Source organism: Narcine bancroftii, chromosome 10, assembly GCF_036971445.1.
Source record: "Narcine bancroftii isolate sNarBan1 chromosome 10, sNarBan1.hap1, whole genome shotgun sequence".
Lineage (NCBI taxonomy): Eukaryota > Metazoa > Chordata > Chondrichthyes > Torpediniformes > Narcinidae > Narcine > Narcine bancroftii.
Window position 1 is genome coordinate 47,471,348 of NC_091478.1, and position 20,979 is coordinate 47,492,326.

The following is a 20,979-nucleotide window of genomic DNA, read 5'->3' on the forward strand; positions in this document are numbered from 1 at the left end:
CCTGCTTTGACCACTTCCTCTGGCAGCTCGTTCCATCTGCCCACCCCCCTCTGTGTGGAGAAGGTTCCCCTCTGGACCCCTTTTAAATCCTTCCCCTCTTCCCTTAAATCTCTGCCTGGTTTTAGATTGAGAAAAAGCCTGCGATTCTACTCCTTATCTATGCCCTTTGTGATCCTTCAAACCTCTGTAAGATATCCCTTTTGCTTCTTTCACTCCATGGAGAAAAGTCCCCAGCCCTCCAGTGCACCTCCTAGCCCAGCCCCTAGTAACCTCCTCACAACCCTTCTCTGCACCACCTCCAACTGAATCCCACAGGTGGGTGACCAGAATGGTGCCCACTAGACCAGAATGGCTCTCCGTTGCACTCACCGTTTGTTAAGGCAGCAATAAATGATGGGGTTGTACATGGTGGAGCTCATGGCAAGCCAGAATATTCCCAGGTACACCTGCTGGATGTAGGTTTCAAAATAGATGTCTTCAATAAAACTCCCAAGGATGAAGTACAGGTGGTAGGGTAACCAGCAAATTGCAAAGGTCAAAACCACAATAATCATCATCTTCACAACCTTCAATAAAAAGAGATTCCAATGAGTTGTAAACTTAATTAATGCTATAAAGATTCCGCTATTGCACCAACGGGATTTTATCAACTGCACCGCCCTTGTGGAATTGCTCCAGGATAAAATTCAGGACAACTTTGGGGAAAAAAAATCAATAGCACAATTAAAAAGAAAACATGATTATTTTATTTCTCTCTACATAATTCTGATTTTTACTTAGAAAAGATAAAAGGTTACCAGAACTCTTGGAAAGATGCTTTGAAGGTAAAATTGTTAAAAACTGTTCTTCAAATGATATTTTAAGCAGTTATCAATAAGCTTTACTGATCTTTTGAAAATTACAGTGGTTATTGGGGATGCCAACCATCTGAGGTCCAATCTCACTGCTTTGGTTTGTGTTATAGAGTCAGGATAATGTGAACTAATTTGTAATCGCATAAGAATACACCCTTCTCACTGTAATAACTGTATTGCACCATTGAGGGGCATATGTATATGTATATGAGAGTGTGAATAGTTTTTTTCCTGAGATGGTGGAAGGCACGAGTAAGTAAAGTCTTTTCTGTTAACAAAATCTCACAACTCTAAGTAATTTAAGAAGCCTCCCAAGTAACTTAACAGATGTAACATGGTGGCAACGGTGTAAAAGAACAAGAATAAAGCCACACAATTGATTGTAAGTGATGGACAGGAGGCTGAAGACTTTGTTGAATCATTTAAAAAAGTTTCAGCAGAAGTGAAATTTAGCATTCAAAAGCTATTTTAAAAATGCAACAGCAGAGGAGAAGGTCAGTTATATACTTGTCTGGACAGGGGAGCAAGGCCTTGACTTATTTAAAAGCTGGGAGCTTACAGAGGTGGAGAAAAATGATCCCGAGCAGATATTTGCAAAGTGCTTCTCACCCTGAACCCTAGTCTAATCATAGAATTAAACACTATGAATTTCAAGGCTTAATGCAAGAGACTGATGAGACTGTTGATAACTTCCTCATTAGACTAAAAATTGTTGCTGCAAAATGCAGATTTAAGGATATAGAGGAAAGATTAGCTGATCAACTAATATGGGGGAATGCCCATCCCTAAGTGCAAAAGTCTCTTATAGGGAAGGATAGCTTGAAACTGACCAAAGATATAGACACAGCCTGTGCCTTAGAAGCCACGAGGATGCAAATGAAATCTCTATCTATGCAGGCCCACCCACAACAAAGGGAAGGAAGGGTTGATGCTATAAAGAACACAATCAGAAAAGTGCAAACTCCCAAGACCTACAGGAAGTATGGCAGACAACACCCTTTCGATGACCGAAACAAATGCCCCGTATACAGTTCTGAAAGTAGAACCTGTGGTAAAGCAAACCACTGGGTGAAGATGTGCAAATCTGGTATGAAGAAAACAGTAATACGAAGAAAGAAAGATAAGAAGATCTACCACATAAAAGGAATCAACAATGATGACTCCGACACCCAGATAGTGGGCATCTTCACAAGATGTCGGGTGAGATGAAAGAAGGAAGCAAGTTGCACACAAGGATCCAAATACAGAGGCCAATCCAGAACAAGCCTACGATATTTAACTTAAAGGTAAAGCTAGATACTGGATCACAAAGCAATGCCTTTCCACTCAGACTCTACCACAGATGTTCCCAGAGAACATAATAAAAGGGTATCCAAAAGATGGTGCATTGGAAACAGCAAATGTCACATTAACAGCTTATGGTGGACCCATGATCAAGCAGCTAGGGAGAGCTAAGATCAATGGCTGCCATAAGGGAAAGATCATCCTCTGTACGTTCTATGTGGTAGATGCCGACGGGCCAGAAATTCTAGGTCTGGACAGCAGCCAGGAGTTGCAGTTGATCTCTGTCAATTATGACAGATCTCCAAAATGATCAACTGAGGCCCACAACAAAAAGAGGAAATTATTTCGAGGCCATGGCACACAGTGGGAGCAGACTTGTTCACTGAGAATCAAGAGTGGTATTTAATAGTAGCCTGTCACTACTCTAAGTTTTCATTTGTCAAAAGGGTGAAAGACCTAAAAGCATCAAATATCACCTCAGAAATTAGAGCGCTCCTTGCTGAACAAGGAATACCTGAGCAAGTAATATGTGACAATGGAACAAAGTTCACGTCAAAAGAATTCAGAAAGCTGACTGCAGAGTATGGGTTTGTTATGACTACATCATCCCCGTACTACCCCAAAGGTCATGGGTTCATTGAAAGAAAAGTGCAAACTGTGAAACACACACTAGTTAAGTGTCGGGAAACAAAAGATGACCCAGACCTGGCTCTTCTATCATTACGAGCAACATCTTTAAGGGCTGACATGAAGTCCTTGGCAGAATTTCTAAATGGCAGAAGATATAAAACAACTCTGCCAAGCAAAATACACCCTCCAGAAGACCAGGAGGAAACTAGAAGAAGACTGGCTGACACGTGAGAAGAAGGACGCCAGCATTACAACAAACATGCACAAATAGTGCCTGAAATCTTCAGAGGGCAGCATCTGCGTGTTTAAGAGCCGATGTTGAAAACATAGACCCCAGCAAAGGTCATCAGAGAAGCTGAGACACCAAGATCATCCATTGTTGAGACAGACTCTGGCAATCAGCGAAGGAGGAATAGAATTCACATCTGGCTGACACAAGATGTGATGAAGCAGAAAGTTTTAATACCAGCAAAGCTGGCAACACCAATATCAAGTGAGGTATCAAATGAAGAGACCACAACCACTAATACTGAAATATCAACACAGCCGTTGTCAGGTGAAGCCCAACAAGCTCCATCACCTACACATGTACCAGCAACACAGAGCCCAATGGTTGCAGCCAAATCCACAAGATGGTGAAGGAACCTCTGCTGCCAGTGCGATATCGATAAGAACTATTTTAAAATAGTTGTGTAAATAAACTAGTGCACAAGTTCAGTTACTTAAGTTGCACTGGAAAGAAAGTGATCAAGAACACTAAATTTTTCTTTATCTTGAGAAGGAGGGATGTTATACAGTCAGGATAATGTGAACTAATTCACCATCCCACTGTAGTAACTGTAGAGCCCCACTGTGGGGCATGTGTGTGTGTGTGTGTGTGTGTGTGTGTGTGTGTGTGTGTGTGTGTGTGTGTGTGTGTGTGTGTGTGTGTGTGTGTGTGTGTGTGTGTGTGTGTGTGTGTGTGTGTAAGAGAGAGCGGTTTCCTGAGATGGTGAAAGACATCAGTAAGTAAAGTCTCTTCTGTTATTTGAATCTTGCATCATTAAGTTATTTAAGAAGCCTCCCAAGTAACACAGAGACATTACAGTTTGTATACTGAAGAAAAGGGGTGGTTTATAATGGAGCAATTCATTTCTGGGTTTCTCCTGCACATTTGTGTATGGCTGCGGTGGTTCATACTACCTGGTCCGATACTAAACTCACCTCAGTTCAGGTAAACATTTGGATGTTTATATATTAAAGGCTCATGATAAACAGTGATATATTAATAATTAAATATAGCATCTTTAACACATTACTTCACAAGAGCATAATCAGAGACAAAACAATCGAGTCAAAATAAAAAGACTCAAAGTGATATTGGGACAGATGTATGAGCGTTTGATCAAAAAGCTGCATTTTAAGGGAGGAATGAAAGGTACAAAACATTCCAGCACCTTGAGCCCAGGCAACTGAGGGCTTAGCTCAGACTCAATGCCCTCTTTCCCAACTAATCCCCAATTAAATCATACAGTTTTGAGACTTGTTCAGGGACATGGAGTTATACAAGCCCTGCGGCCCAACTCGCCTCTGCCGGCCAAGTTGGCTATCTAGGCCGAGTCTCTCCAAGAAAGGTGCTTTTCTCTGGTACATCATGGATGTCCATGATGTCAAGCTTCCCGAGTGCTGTTGGAGTTATAATTCAGATATGGGGAGTCTGTTCCTCCATATTTCTGATCCAGACCTATAGCGGGTGAATGCACAGAGTCCTTTGCCAAGCAGTGGAATCGAGAACCAGAGGTCATAGGTTTAATGTGAGCGGGGAGAGGTTTAATGGGAACCTGAGGGGTGCATGACATTCTTACCCTGGGAAACAAAAACCAGCTTACTACCCAATCTGTGCCCCCACAATTCCATCCCAGTCTCCTTCCCTGCATTAGAAGCAAACTTTGTCAATCTAATCTCTCCTCATAACAAGCCTGCCAATTAAGGTCACATCCAAGTGAATCTCTTCCACATGCCCTCTACCCAACCCATCCTATTGTGAGGTGACCAGAACAGCACGCAATTTTCAAGTGTAATCTAAATAATATTTTGGACACAGCAACACTGAGAAGATCACTTGGGGTCTTGCTTTCTACTTCTGAATACATTTACTGGGAGCGTTGGTTATTTAGGGCTCAAAGAATTGTTGGGGACCTCCACCATCCAACACACCCTATCTTTGACCCATTACCAACAAGAAGGAGGTAGAGGAGGATCAAAATCTGGGAAATAGGTTCTTTCCTCAGGCTGTGAGATTGATGAACAGTTTCCTGTAGCTGGGTAAACCATTCCATAATATTTATAGAAATCTATCTATTTATTTATTTAATATCTTTAGATATATATGTGATGATTATGTGCTAGGCCTTGTGTCTGCGCACTGTGGTGCAGTAAAAACACAAAGACGCCAGGTCAAACAGTGTCCTTTATACATCACTGACATTTCAGGCTTGAGTCCTTACTCAAAGTATGAGAGAATGCCAACAGGCGTCTGGGCAAAAGAGTAGGGGGTCTCTCTGGGCACTCTCCAGTCACCTGGCATGAACATTGTCTTTACTGCTTCCCACTAAACCTGTTCGCCTTTTGTTCCCACTCCTTCTTTTCAGTTCTTCCACCCACCCAGTCATCCCTTTCATTCCTGCTCTACACCTCTCATCACCTGCCTTTACCACCCTCCTTCCTTCTCCTCTCTTTTGTTCAAACACTTGCCGCCATTTTCTCCTACCTTGATGAAGGGCTCAACTCTCATCTCTTGCCTTTACCACCCTCCTTCCCCCCCTCCACTCTTTTGTTCAAACACTTGCCGGCATTTTCTCCTACCTTGATGAAGGGCTCAACTCTCATCTCCTGCCTTTGCCACTCTCCTTCCTCCCCCCACTCTTTTGTTCAGACACTTGTTGGAACATTGGTGAGTTCGGCCACTGCTGACCTGCATTCACGTGAGGTTGTGTGCGCGGGTGACACAGCCGATAAGGGAACCAGCAAACCCGCGACCTCGCTGGGGGTACTGGTGGCACGCAAGGTAGGATTGGAGGACGCCTCTGCGCATCCGATGGCCTTGCCTGACCTGCGTGTGGCATCATGGGTCCAAGAGCAGCTGGAGAAAGTCGGAGTTGTGGGGGACCCCAAACACTGGCGTCCCAAAGAAGTCGGGGTGCCGGTGTCAGGTGTCCAGACCTGCAGCCATTCTGTCAAAGGACCTACGATGACTGAGGAAGAAGAGGAACTTACCTTATTGGAATTCGTCCAGGAGGAGGAGCTTGCAGTTAAAGAAGGTGAATCTCAAAAAGTGGAAGTGAAATCTGGACTGGATTCAGTGTTCACTGTTTTGGAAGGGATTGCTTTTCAAATGCAACAAATGCATAATATGTCAAAACAAATATCACCTCAAATGAATCAAGAATTTATGGAGATGAAAATAAAAATGAATACTTTGTGTGATGAAATGTCAACTGTGAAACAAGAAATGACTAGTTAAAAGTGATATTAATAAATGTATAAAATCAGTTGATACAGTGCAAGATAATTTTAAGAAAATTGAAACAACCTTCTCTGAGTGTCAAACTCAGGTAGAACGTAATAGAGAAAAAATGGGAAAAGTGGAAGGTTCTTTTGTAGATTGGGGGATTCAGAAAAGAGATTTAATGAAGAAGATTGATTCGTTGGAAAATCAAAGTCGGAGGAATAATGTGAAAATAGTTGGTCTCCCAGAGGATATTGAAGGTGATGATCCTATAAAATGTTTTAAGCACTGGATCCCAGAGGTGCTGGGATCCAGCTTTTCCCTGAAGGTTTGGAATTGGATAAGGCTCTGAGAAGAAGACCACTTCCAGGACAAACACCGAGAGCAGTCTTGATTCGTTGTTTAAACTATCAAGATCGAGAAATTATTTTTCATATGCAGTGCAGAATGCAAGACAGAATCAATCTCCATTAATGGTTCAACATAATAGGGTGTTTTTTTATGCTGATTTGAGTCAAGAGGTTATTAGAAGACTAAGAATTTAATATGGCTAAAGATGTTTTGAGGCGAAAAGGCTACAAGTTTGTTTTTCATTATCCTGCAATTTTGAAGGTTTTCTATGCAAATTTTCAATCACAATTTTTTGAGAATGATTATGATGCTTTGGTTTTTGCTAATTCTTTGCCGGAATTGCGAAGAAATTGATCTTCTCCTCTGTTATCTCCTAAGAGGAGAGTAAACGGAAATGGAAATGGACATGGGAATGGAAAGTATGGAAAGATTGGAAAGAAAGAAGAGATGACACAAAGTCTTCTTGATGTTGAAGATCCAGAGCAGTCGTTGGGCTTGGAATAATTCGGCTGAATATATGATTATATTTGATTGTGTTTGATTAAATAATTAATATGTATCTGGCTGAGGGGGGGAGGGTGGAGTGGTGAATGATACTGAAAAACTTTGATAGTCATCTGCCACTAGTGGGTTCACCACACCCAGTTTTTTAGGGTATTACTACCTTTGGGTGCTTTTTTTTTGTTTTTAAAAAAATTTTTGAGGGTGTTTTTCTTTTCTGGAAGGGGAGCATTATTTTATAGTGTGTAAATATATTAGTAGTTAAAAAAGATGTCTCAATTGAATTTTGCAACTTTTAATGTGCAGGGGTTAAATAATCCAATTAAGAGAAGGAGAATATTGGCTTAAATTAAAAAAATGAAAATTGATATTGCTTTTATACAAAAAACACATTTAACTGAGAAAGAACATTTGAAATTGAAAAGGGATTGGGTTGGTCATGTTTTTTCTTCTTCTTTTAATTCTAAGGCAAGAGGAGTAGCAATTTTGATTCATAAAAATTTACCTTTTGAATTGGAATCTTCAGAGGGGTATGTTGGCAGAGTATGAAGAGTGAACTGTAAAATTTTTTCTGAATCGTGGACTTTGTTGAATCTTTATGTTTCTAATATAGATGATGAGTGGTTTATTTCAGAAGCTTTTTTATTGTTAACTCAAGCTAATGAAAATGTTTTAGTTGGTGGTGATTTTAACTGTGTTCTCGACCCTTTATTGGACAGAAATCCAAAAAGTATAAGGAAATCAAAGATGGCAACATAAATTAATGCGTTAATGAAAGATTTAAATTTGGTGGATATTTGTAGAAAAGTTAATCCAGAGAAAGATTTCTCTTTTTATTCTTTGAGACATGATTCGTTTTCTAGAATTGATTTACTTTTGGTATCAGCAAATTTACAAGGTAGAGTATTATGAGCTGAATATAAAAGTAGAGTTATATCAGATCATTCATCATTACTTTTTTCTTGTGAAAATTCAGAGGTAGTACATCCGTCGTTTAGATGGAGGTTTAACGCAATATTATTGAAGAAACCAGAGTTTGTTACTTTTGTTAAAGATCAGATTTCTTTATTTTTGACTCAAAATATTAATTCTGTGGATAGTCATTTTGTAATATGGGATGCTTTAAAAGTTTATTTGAGGGGGAAGATCATTAGTTATTCTACGAAAGTTAAGTTAATATATGGTAGAAAGTTTAGAGTTAGAAAATAAGATTGCTGAGTTAGAGAAAGATTTTCAGAAAGGTGTAAAAGAAGATTTTAAAAAGTTGCATTAGAGAGGTTGAAATTACATGATAATACTTTACAAACTTATCAGCTTGAGCGCATAATTAATTGATTTAAACAACATTATTATGAGTTGGGGGAAAGAGCTCATAAGCCTGGCAATTGAATGCCGAACAATTGTCTCGGACTATTAATGCTGTTAAGGAGAATTCAATAATAACTTAAAAGCCTCAGGAAATTAATAATCAGTTTTATTCATTTTATCAAAAATTATATATTTTTAAGGGGAAACAGGATAATGGCTCTATTGATTCTTACTTATCTAAATTAAAGTTACCAGTACTAGATGGAAATGATGTTCAGGATCTGGAATCTCCATTTACAGATTTTGAAATTAAGGAAGCTATTCAGGAAATGCCGAATGGAAATCCCCAGGGGATGATGGATTCCCTGTGGAATTTTATAAACTTTTTAATGATGATTTTTCTAATGTGTTTGGAGAAGTGTTGAATCAAGTTACTGAAGATCAGAAGATACCAGAATGTTAAGATTAAGTGCTTTAATAACTGTCATTCCAAAAAAAGATAGAGTTTCATTAAAAGTGTCCTCCGATAGACACTTTATTAAATGTGGATTATAAAATTATAGCGTAAGTATGAGTTAATAGACATGCTAAATATTTCCCCAAATTGCTACACATTGATCAAACAGCTTTTACTAAGAATAGAAATACATCAAAAAATATATTATGAATAATTACTTTGGTCAACACATATCGAAAGCAATGGTGGTTGCATTAGATGCAGAATAAGCTTCAAATAGGTAGAGTGGGATTTTTAAATTTAAAGTGTTAAAGAAATTTAAATTCAGCCCTTTTTTCATAGGTTGGGTTAAGGATGTTTATATAAACCCAATTGCTAGGGTGGTGACAAATGGACATATTTCTTTACCATTTAAATTGACCCATTCAACTCAACAGGACTGCCCATTGTCACCAGCCCTAGTTGTGTAGGGTTATTGAACCAGTAGCTCAGGTTATTAGACAAAATGATGAAATAGAGGCATGAGGGTTAAGAATTAAGAATATAAAATTAATTTGTTTGCGGACGAGGTGTTGGTATATTTGATGGAACCGGAACAGTCGTTGAAGCATTTTCTACTACCTTGATGAAGGGTTCACCACTCATATACTGCCTTAACCACCCTCCTTCCCTCCTCCACTCTTTTGTTCAGACACTTGCCGCCTTTTTCTCCCATGTTGATGAAAGCTCACCTCTCAACTTTTGCCTTTGCCACCCATCTTTGCGCCCTCCACTCATTTGTTCAGACACTTTCTGCCATTTTCTCCTACCTTTACGAAATGTTCTCCTCTCATCTCCAGCCTTTACCACCCTCCTTCTCCCCTCCATTCTTTTTTTCAGATACTTACCGGCATTTTCTCCTACCTTGATGAAAAGCTCACCTCCCATCTCTTGCCTTTGCCACCCTCCTTCCCCATCTCCATTTTTTGTTCAGACAATTGCCGGCATTTTATCCTACCTTGAAGAAGGGCTCACCTCCTGCCTTTACCACCATCCTTCCCACCCTCCACGCTTTTGTTCAGACACTTGTTGGCATTTTTTCCTACTTTGATGAAGGGTCACCTCTCATCTCCTGCCACTGCCACCCTCCTTACCGCTCTCCACTCTTTTGTCCATATACTTCCCGGTACTTTCTCCTCCCTAGATGATGGGCTCACCTCATGCCTTTGCCACCCTCCTTCCACCCTCCAAAATTTTACTTAGACAATTGCCAGCATTTCCTCCTATTTTGATGAAGGGCTCACCTGTTATCACCTGCCTTTGGATCCTCCTTCCCCACCTCCACAATTTTATTTAGATACTTGCCGACATTATCTCCTACCTTGATGAGGGGCACACTTCTCACATCCTGCCTTTGATACCCACCTTCCCCCCTACAGTCATTTGTTCAGACACTTTCTGCCATTTTCTCCTACCTTGAAAAAGCACTCACCTCTCTTCTCCTGCCTTTGCCACCCTCCTTCACCCCATCCAAAATTTTATTTAGACAATTGCCGGAATTTTCTCCTACTTTGATGAAGGGCTCGCCTGTTATCTCCTGCCTTTACCACCCTGCTTCACACATTTGTCAGAAAAATGCCGACATTTTCTCCTACCTTAATGAAGGACTCACCTCTCATCTCCTGCCTTTAACACCCTCCTTCCCCCCGCCACTTTTTTGTTCAGACACTTGCCGCCTTTTCCTCCCACCTTGCCAGCATGTTTCCACCCCTCCACTCTTTTGTACAGACACTTGACAGCATTATCTCCTAACTTGATGAAGGGCTCCCCTCTCATCTCCTGCCTTTGCCATCCTCCTCCCCCCCACCACTTTTTTGTTCAGACACTTGCCGCCTTTTCCTCCCACCTTGCCAGCATGTTTCCACCCCTCCACTCTTTTGTACAGACACTTGACAGCATTATCTCCTAACTTGATGAAGGGCTCCCCTCTCATCTCCTGCCTTTGCCATCCTCCTCCCCCCCGCCACTCTTTTCTTCAGACACTTGCTGCCTTTTTCTCCTACTTTGATGAAGATTCACTTCTCAACTCCTGCCTTTACCACCCTCCTTTCTGCATACAGTATTTTGTTCAGACAATAGCCAGCATTTTCTCTTTCCTTGATGAAGGGCACACCGCCTGCTTTTACCACCCTCCTTACACCCTCCACTCTTTCGTTCAGTCCCTTGCTGGTATTTTCTCCTACCTTGATGAGGGCTCACCTCTCATCTCCTGCCTTTAAAACCCTCCTTCCCCCTCCACTCTTTTGTTCAGACACTTGCCGCCTTTTCCTCCCACCTTGATGAAAGCTCTACTCTCATTTTTTGCCTTTGCCAGCATCTTTCCACCCCTCCACTCTTTTGTACAGACACTTGATGGCATTATCTCTGAACTTGATGAAGGGCTCACCTCTCATCTCTTGCCTTTGCCACCCACCTTCCCAACTCGATTCATTTGTTCAGACACTTTCTGCTCTTTTCTCCCACCTTGATGAAGTGTTCACCTCTCATCTCCTGCCTTTGCCACCCTCCTTCAACCCCTCAAAAGTGTTATTAAAACAATTGCTGGCATTCTCTCCTACGTTGATGAAGGGCTCAGCACTAATCTCGTGCCTTTACCATCTTCCTTCCCCCACTCCGCTCTTTTCTTTAGTCACTTGTCAGCATCTTTCCTAACTTGATGAAGTACTCATCTCTCATGTCTGCCAATGCCAACATACTTCTCCCCCCTCCACTATTTTGTTCAGACCCTAGCTGGAATTTGCTCCTAGCTTTATCAAGGGCTCAACTCTTATGTCCTGCCTTTCCCACCCTCCTTCACCCCCTCCACTCTTTTGTTCAGTAACTTGCCAGCATTTTCACCTTCCATGATGAAGGGCTCACCTCTCATCTCCTGCCTTTACCATGCTCTTTCCACCCCTCCAATCTTTTGTACAGACATTTGCTGGCATTTACTCCTACCTGGATGGACAACTCATCTCCCATCTCTTGTCTTTGCCAACCTTCTTTCACTCTCTCCACTGTTCTGTTCAGATTTTTTCTGGCCTTTTCTCCTACATTAATGAAGGGTCACCTCTCATCTCCTGCCTTTTCCACCCTCCTTCCCGCCCTCCACTCTTTTGTCCGTAAACTTGTCGATATTTACTCCTACCTTGATGAGGGCTCACCTCTCATCTCCTGCCTTTAAAACCCTCCTTCCCCCTCCACTCTTTTGTTCAGACACTTGCCGCCTTTTCCTCCCACCTTGATGAAAGCTCAACTCTCATTTTTTGCCTTTGCCAGCATCTTTCCACCCCTCCACTCTTTTGTACAGACACTTGATGGCATTATCTCCGAACTTGATGAAGGGCTCACCTCTCATCTCCTGCCTTTGCCACCCTCCTTCAACCCCTCAAAAGTGTTATTAAAACAATTGCTGGCATTCTCTCCTACGTTGATGAAGGGCTCAGCACTAATCTCGTGCCTTTACCATCTTCCTTCCCCCACTCCGCTCTTTTCTTTAGTCACTTGTCAGCATCTTTCCTAACTTGATGAAGTACTCACCTCTCATGTCTGCCAATGCCAACATACTTCTCCCCCCTCCACTATTTTGTTCAGACCCTAGCTGGAATTTGCTCCTAGCTTTATCAAGGGCTCAACTCTCATGTCCTGCCTTTCCCACCCTCCTTCACCCCCTCCACTCTTTTGTTCAGTAACTTGCCAGCATTTTCGCCTTCCATGATGAAGGGCTCACCTCTCATCTCCTGCCTTTACCACGCTCTTTCCACCCCTCCAATCTTTTGTACAGACATTTGCTGGCATTTACTCCTACCTGAATGGACGACTCATCTCCCATCTCTTGTCTTTGCCAACCTTCTTTCACTCTCTCCACTGTTCTGTTCAGATTTTTTCTGGCCTTTTCTCCTACATTAATGAAGGGTCACCTCTCATCTCCTGCCTTTTCCACCCTCCTTCCCGCCCTCCACTCTTTTGTCCGTAAACTTGTCGGTATTTACTCCTACCTTGATGAAGGGCTCACTTCTCACATCCTGCCTTTGTCACCCAACTTACCCCACTCCACTCATTTGTTCAAAAACTTTCTGCCATTTTCTCCTACCTTGATGAAGGGCACATCTCATGCTTTTACCACCCACCTTCCACCCTCCACACTTTTGTTCTATCACTTGCTGGCATTTTCTCCTACCTTGATCACCTCTCATCTCCTTCCTTTACCACCCTCCTACCCTCCTCCACTTATTTGTCAGATAATTGCCGACAATTTCTCCTACCTTATTGAAGGGCTCACCTCTCATCTCCTGCCTTTACCACCCTCCTTCCCCCTCCACTCTTTTGTTCAGACACTTGCCGCCTTTTTCTCCAATGTTGATGAAAGCTCACCTCTCAACTTTTGCCTTTGCCACCCATCTTTGCGCCCTCCACTCATTTGTTCAGACACTTTCTGCCATTTTATCCTACCTTTATGAAATGTTCACCTCTCATCTCCTGCCTTTGCCACCCTCCTTCCCCCCATCCACTCTATTTTACAGACACTTGCCGACATTTTCTCCTAACTTGATGAAGGACTCACCTCTCATATCCTGTCTCTGCCACCCTCCTTGCCCCCTCCAATCTTTTGTACAGACATATTCTCCTACCTTGATGGAGGGCATTTTCTCCTACCTTGATGGAGGGCTCATCTCTCATCTCCTGCCTTTACCACCCTCCGTTCCCACCTCTACACTATTGCCCAGACACTTGCCGTTGTCGGCATCTTACCTAACTTGATGAAGGGCTCACCTCTCATGTCTGCCAATGCCACCATACTTCTCCCCCCTCCACTATTTTGTTCAGAAGCTAGCTGGAATTTTCTCCTAGCTTGATCAAGGGCTCACCTCTCATGTTCTGCCTTTGCCACCCACCTTCCCCCGCTCCACTCTTTTGTTTAGTCACATTTTGGGATCTTACCTAACTTGATGAAGGGCTCACCTCTCATCTCCTGCCTTTGCCACCCTCCTTCCCCACCTCTACTCTATTGCCCATACACTTGCCGTTATATTCTCCTACCTTGATGAATGGCTCACCTCTCATATCATGCCTTTGCCACCCTCCTTCCCCCTCTCCACTCTTTATTTCAGTCACTTCCTGGCATTTTCTCCTACCTTGATGAAGGGCTCACCTCTCATCTCCTACCTTTACCACCCTCCTACCCTCCTCCACTCATTTGTCAGAGAAAAGCCGACATTTTCTCCTACCTTAATGAAGTGCTCACCTCTCATCTCCTGCCTTTAACACTCTCCTTCCCCCTCCTCTCTTTTCTACAGACAATTGACGGCATTATCTCCTAACTTGATGAACGGCTCACCTCACATCTCTTGCCTTTGCCACCCACCTTCCCCACTCCATAAATTTGTTCAGACACTTTCTGCTCTTTTCTCCCACATTGATGAAGTGTTCACCTCTCATCTCCTGCCTTTGCCACCCTCCTTCCCCCCATCCACTCTATTTTACAGACACTTGCCGGCATTTTCTCCTAACTTGATGAAGGACTCACCTCTCATATCCTGTCTCTGCCACCCTCCTTGCCCCCTCCAATCTTTTGTACAGACATATTCTCCTACCTTGATGGAGGGCATTTTCTCCTACCTTGATGGAGGGCTCACCTCATGCTTTTACCACCCACCTTCCACCCTCCACACTTTTGTTCTATCACTTGCTGGCATTTTCTACTACCTTGATCACCTCTCATCTCCTTCCTTTACCACCTTCCTACCCTCCTCCACTTATTTGTCAGATAATTGCCGGAATTTTCTCGTAACTTAATGACGGGCTCACCTCTCATCTCTTTTCTTTACCACCCTCCTTCTCCCCTCCACTCCTTTGTTCAGACACTTGCCGGCATTTTCTCCTACCTTGATGAAGAGCACACGTCCTGCTTTTACCATCCTCCTTCACCCCCTCCACTCTTTTGTTCAGTAACTTACCAACATTTTCGCCTACCATGATGAAAGGCTCACCTCTCATTTCCTGCCTTTAACACCCTCTTTCCATCCCTCCAATCTTTTCTGCAGACATTTGCTGGCATTTCCTCCTATCATGATGCAGGGCTCACCTCTCATCTCCTGCCTTTACCACCCTCCTTCCCGCATCCACTCTTTTGTTCAGACACTTGCTGCTATTTTCTCCTTTCTTAATGAAAGGCTCACCTCTCATATTTTGCCTTTGCCAGCATCTTTCCACCCCACCACTCTTTTGTACAGACACTTGACGGCATTATCTCTGAACTTGATGAAGGGCTCACCTCTCATCTCTTGCCTTTCCCACCCACCATTCCGCCCTCCACTCATTTGTTCAGACACTTTCTGCCCTTTTCTCCTACCTTTATGAACTGCTCACCTCTCATCTCCTGACTTTACTACCCTCCTTCCCACCTCCATTCTTTTGTTCAGACACTTGCCGCCTTTTTCTCCTACTTTGATGAAGATTCACTTCTCAACTCCTGCCTTTACCACCCTCCTTTGTATATACAGTATTTTGTTCAGACAATTGCCGGCTTTTTCTCCTTCCTTGATGAAGGGCTCACCCCTCATCTCCTGCCTTTAACACCCACCTTCCCCCTCCACTCTTTTGTACAGACACGATGGCATTATCTCCTAACTTGATGAAGGGCTCACCTCGCATCTCTTGCCTTTGCCACACACCTTCCCCACTCCACTCATTTGTTCAGACACTTTCTCCTCTTTTCTCCCACCTTGATAGTGTTCACCTCTCATTTCCTGCCTTTGCCACCCTCCTTCAACCCATCCACTCTATTGTACAGACACTTGCCTGCATTTTCTCCTACCTTGATGAAGGTCTCACCTCTCATCTGCTGCCTTTGCCACCCTCTTTCACCCCCTCAAAAGTTTTATTAAAACAATTGCCAGCATTTTCTCCTTCTTTGATGAAGGGCTCAGCACTAATCTCCTGCCTTTAACACCTTCCTTCACCCGCTCCGCTCTTTTCTTTAGTCACTTGTCGGCATCTTTCCTAACTTGATGAAGGACTCACCTCTCATGGCTGCCAATGCCACCATACTTCTCCCCCCTCCACAATTTTGTTCAGACCCTAGCTGGCAATTTCTCCTACTTTGATGAAGGGTTCACCTCTATACCACTCTCCTTCCCCCGCTCCAATCTTTTGTTTAGTCACTTGTCAGCATCTTACCTAACTTGATGAAGGGCTCACCTCTCATCTCCTTCCTTTACCACCCTACTTCACCCCCTCCACAATTTTATTCAGACACTTGCCTCTATTTTCTCCTACCTTGATGAAGGGCTAACCTCTCATCTCCTGCCTTTACCACCCTCCTTCCACCCCTCCGATCCTTTGTACAGACAATTGCCGGCATTTTCTACTACCTTGATGGAGGACTCACCTCTCATCTCCTGCCTTTGCCACTCTCTGCCCCCCTCCACACTTTTGTTCAGATACTTGCCGGCATTTTCTCGTAACTTAATGACGGGCTCACCTCTCATCTCTTTTCTTTACCACCCTCCTTCTCCCCTCCACTCCTTTGTTCAGACACTTGCCGGCATTTTCTCCTACCTTGATGAACAGCACACCTCCTACTTTTACCACCCTCCTTCACACCCTCCACTCTTTTGTTCAGTAACTTACCAACATTTTCGCCTACCATGATGAAGGGCTCACCTCTTATCTCCTGCCTTTACCACCCTCTTTCCATCCCTCCGATCTTTTGTGCAGACATTTGCCGGCATTTTCTCCTATCTTGATGAAGGGCTCACTTCTCATCTCCTGCCTTTACCACCCTCCTTCCCCCTCCACTCTTTTGTTCAGACACTTTCTGCCTTTTTCTCCCACCTTGATGAAAGTTCACCTCTCATATTTTGCCTTTGCCAACATCTTTCCACCCCACCACTCTTTTGTACAGACACTTGATGGCATTATCTCCGAACTTGATGAAGGGCTCACCTCTCATCTCTTGCCTTTCCCACCCACCTTTCCACCCTCTACTCATTTGTTCAGACACTTTCTGCCCTTTTCTCCTACCTTTATGAAGTGCTCACCTCTCATCTCATGCATTTACTACCCTCCTTCCCCCATCCAATCTTTCGTACAGACATTTGCCGGCATTTTCTCCTACCTTGAGGGAGGTCTCACTTCTCATCTCCTGCCTTTTCCACCCTCCTTTCCCACCTCCACTCTTTTGTCCAAAAACTTGCAGGCATTTTTCCTACTTTGATGTAAGGCACACCTCTCATCTGCTTTTACCACCCTCCTCCCCACCTCCACTCTTTTGTTCAGACATTTGCCGGCATTTTCTCCTACCTTGATGAAGGGCTCACCTCCATTCTCCTGCCTTTGTCACCCTCCTTACCTACCTCCACTCATTTGTCCAAAATCTTGCAGGCATTTTCTCTAACTTTGATGTAGGGCTCATCTGTCATCTCCTGCCTTTGCCACCCTTCTTCCCCACCTTCACTCTTTTGTTCAGAAACTTGCCGGTATTTTATTCTATCTTGATGAAGGGCTCAACTCCTGCCTTTACCACCTTCCTACCCCCCCCCTCCACATTTTTGTTCAAACACTTGCTGGCAATTTCTTCTACTTTGATGAAGGGTTCACCTCTATACCACCCTCCTTCCCACACTCCACTCCTTTGTTTAGTCACTTGTAGGCATCTTACCTAACTTGATGAAAGGCTCACCTCTCATCTCCTTCCTTTACCACCCTCCTTCACAACCTCCACAATTTTATTCAGACACTTGCCGACATCTTCTCCTACCTTGATGGAGGGCTCACCTCTCATCTCCTGCCTTTGCCATCCTCCTTCCCCATCTCCACTCTATTGGCCAGACACTTGCCGCCATTTTCTCCTACCTTGATGAAGTGTTCACTTCTCAACTCCTGCCTTTACCACCCTCCATCGCACATGCACTATATTGTTCAGACAATTGCCGGCATTTTCTCCTACCTTGATGAAGGGCACACCTCCTGTTTTACCACCCTCCTTCCACCCTCCACAGTTTAGTTCAGTCACTTGCTGGCATTTTCTCCTTCCTTGATGAAGGGCTCACCTCTCATTTCCTTCCTTTGCCATCCTCCTTCCCCATCTCCACTCTATTGGCCAGACACTTGCCGCCATTTTCTCCTACCTTGATGAAGTGTTCACTTCTCAACTCCTTCCTTTACCACCCTCCTTCGCACATGCACTATATTGTTCAGACAATTGCCGGCATTTTCTCCTACCTTGATGAAGGGCACACCTCCTGTTTTACCACCCTCCTTCCACCCTCCACAGTTTAGTTCAGTCACTTGCTGGCATTTTCTCCTTCCTTGATGAAGGGCTCACCTCTCATCTCCTTCCTTTACCACCCTCCTACCCTCCTCCACCCATTTGTCAGAGAATTGCCGACATTTTCTCTTACCTTATTGAAGGGCTCACCTCTCATATCCTGCCTTTAACACCCTCCTTCCTCCCTCCACTCTTTTGTTCAGATATTTTCCGCCTTTTTCTCCCACCTTGATGAAAGCTCACCTCTCATCTCTTGCCTTTGCCACCCACCTTCCCCCCTCCACTTATTTGTTCAGACACTTGCCGGCATTTTCTCCTACCTTGATGACGGACTCACCTCTCATCTCATGCCTTTACCACCCTCTTTTCCCACCTACACTCTTTTGTCCAAAAACTTGCAGGTATTTTCTCCTACTTTGATGGAGGGCACACCACTCATCGCCTGCTTTACTACCCTCCTTCCCACCTCCACTCTTTTTTTCAGACATTTGCCAGCCTTTTCTCCTACCTTGATGAAGGGCTCACCTCTCATCTCCTGCCTTTGCCACCATCCTTCCCTACCTCCACGCATTTGTCCTGAAAGTTGCCGCTATTTACTCCTACTTTGATGTAGGGCTCACATCTCATCTCCTGCCTTTGCCACCCTTCTTCCCCACCTCCATTCTTTTGTTCAGAAACTTGCCGGTATTTTATCCTACCTTAATGAAGGGCTCACCTCCTACCTTCACCACCTTCCTACCCCCTGTCCACACTTTTGTTGAAACACTTGCTGGCAATTTCTCCAACCTTGATGAAGGGTTCACTTCTCATCTCCTTCCTTTACCACCCTCCTAACCTCCTCCACTAATTTGTCAGAGAATTGCTGACATTTTCTCCTATCTTACTGAAGGGCTCACCTCTCATCTCCTGCCTTTGCCACCCTCCATCCCCCCTCCACTCTTTTGTTCAGACACTTTCTGCCTTTTTCTCCCACCTAGATTAAAGCTCCCCTCTCATCTTTTGCCTTTGCCAGCATCTTTCCACCCCTCTACTCTTTTGTATAGACACTTGACGGCATTATCTCCTAACTTGATGCAGGTCTCACTTCTCATGTCTGCCAATGCCACCATACTTCCCACCCATCCACTTTTTTGTTTAGACCCTTGCTGGAATTTTCTCCTAGCTTGATCAAGAGCTCACCTCTCATGTTCTGCCTTTGTCACCCTCCTTCACCCCCTCCACTCTTTTGTTCAGTAATTTACCAGCATTTACACCTACCATGATGAAGGGCTCACCTCTCATCTCCTGCCTTTACCACTCTACTTCCCACCTCCACTCTTTTGTTCAAACAATGCCGGCATTTTATCCTACCTTGATGAAGGGCTCATCTCTCATCTCCTGCCTTTATCACCCTCTTTCCACCCCTCCAATCTTTTGTAGAGACATTTGCCGATATGTTCTCCTACCTTGATGGAGGGCTCAACTCTCATCTCCTGCCTTTACACCCCTCCTTCCCCACCTCCACTCTTTTGTCCAATCACTTGTCGGCATTGTCCCCTCTCTTGATGAAGGGGTCGCCTCTCATCACCTGCCTTTGCCAACCTCAATTCCCACCTCCACTCTTATGTGCAAACACTTGCCGGCATTTTCTCCTCCCATAATGAAGGTCTCACCTCTCATCTCTTGCCTTTGCCACCCACCTTCCCCACTCCACTCATTTGATCAGACACTTTCTGCTCTTTTATCCTACCTTGATGAAGTGCTCACCTCCTGCCTTTACCACCTTCCTTCCCACCCTCCACGCTTTTGTTCGGACAGTAGCTGGCCTTTTCTCCTACTTTGATGAAGGGCTCACCTCTCATCTCCTGCCTTTGCCACCCTCCTTCCCCCCCCCCCCCTCCACACTTTTGTTAAGATATTTGCTGGCATTTTCTCCTACCTTGATGAAGGGATCACCTCTCATCTCCTGCATTTATCACCCTCTTTCCACCCCTCCAATCTTTTGTATAGACATTTGCCAGCATTTTCTCCTACCTTGATGGAGGGCTCACCTCTCATCTCCTGTCTTTACCCACCCTCCTTCCCCACCTCCTCTCTTTTGTCCAATCACTTGCCGGCATTTTCTCCTATCTTGATGAAGGGGTCACCTCTCATTTCCTGCCTTTGCCACCCTCCTTCACCCACTCCGCTGTTTCGTTTAGTCAATTGTCGTCATCTTTCCTAACGATGAAGGGCTCACCTCTCATCTCCTGCCTTTACCACCCTCTTTCCACCCCTCCAATCTTTTGTATAGACATTTGCCAGCATTTTCTCCTATTTTGATGTAGGGCACACCTCTCATCTCCTGCCTTTACCACCCTCCTTCCCGCATCCACTCTTTTGTTCAGATACTTGGTGCTATTTTATCCTTCCTTGATGAAAGGCTCACTCTCACCTCCTCACTTTACCACCTTCCTTCCCACCCTCCACGCTTTTGTTCAGACAGTAGCTGGCCTTTTCTCCTACTTTGATGAAGGGCTCACCTCTCATCTCCTGCATATGCCACCCTCCTTCCCCTCCTCCCCTTTTCTGTTCAGACACTTTCCAGCATTTTCTCCTACGTTGATGAAGGGCTCACCTCTCAACTCTTGCCTTTGCCAACCTCCTTCCGCCATCCACTCATTTGTTCAGACACACTCCAGCATTTTATCTTACCTTAATGAAGGGCTTTCCTCTCATCTTTTGCCTTTGCCAGCCTCTTTCCACCCCTCAACTCTTTTGTACAGACACTTCTTTTGTACAGACACTTGCCGGCATTACCTCCTAACTTGATGAAGGGCTCACCTCTGATCTCCTGCCT

The 20,979-nt window shown here is 44.1% G+C and overlaps 1 protein-coding gene across 1 annotated transcript in view; it reads right to left on the reverse strand.

The window, feature by feature from the left end:
* Positions 1-365: 365 nt before the first annotated feature.
* tacr2 (tachykinin receptor 2) overlaps positions 366-20,979 on the reverse strand; it is an 82,563-nt gene continuing 61,949 nt past the window's right edge. Inside the window, exon 4 of the mRNA XM_069899500.1 lies at positions 366-566. Coding sequence (XP_069755601.1) covers positions 366-566 — 201 coding nt within the window. The remainder of the gene's footprint in view (positions 567-20,979) is intronic.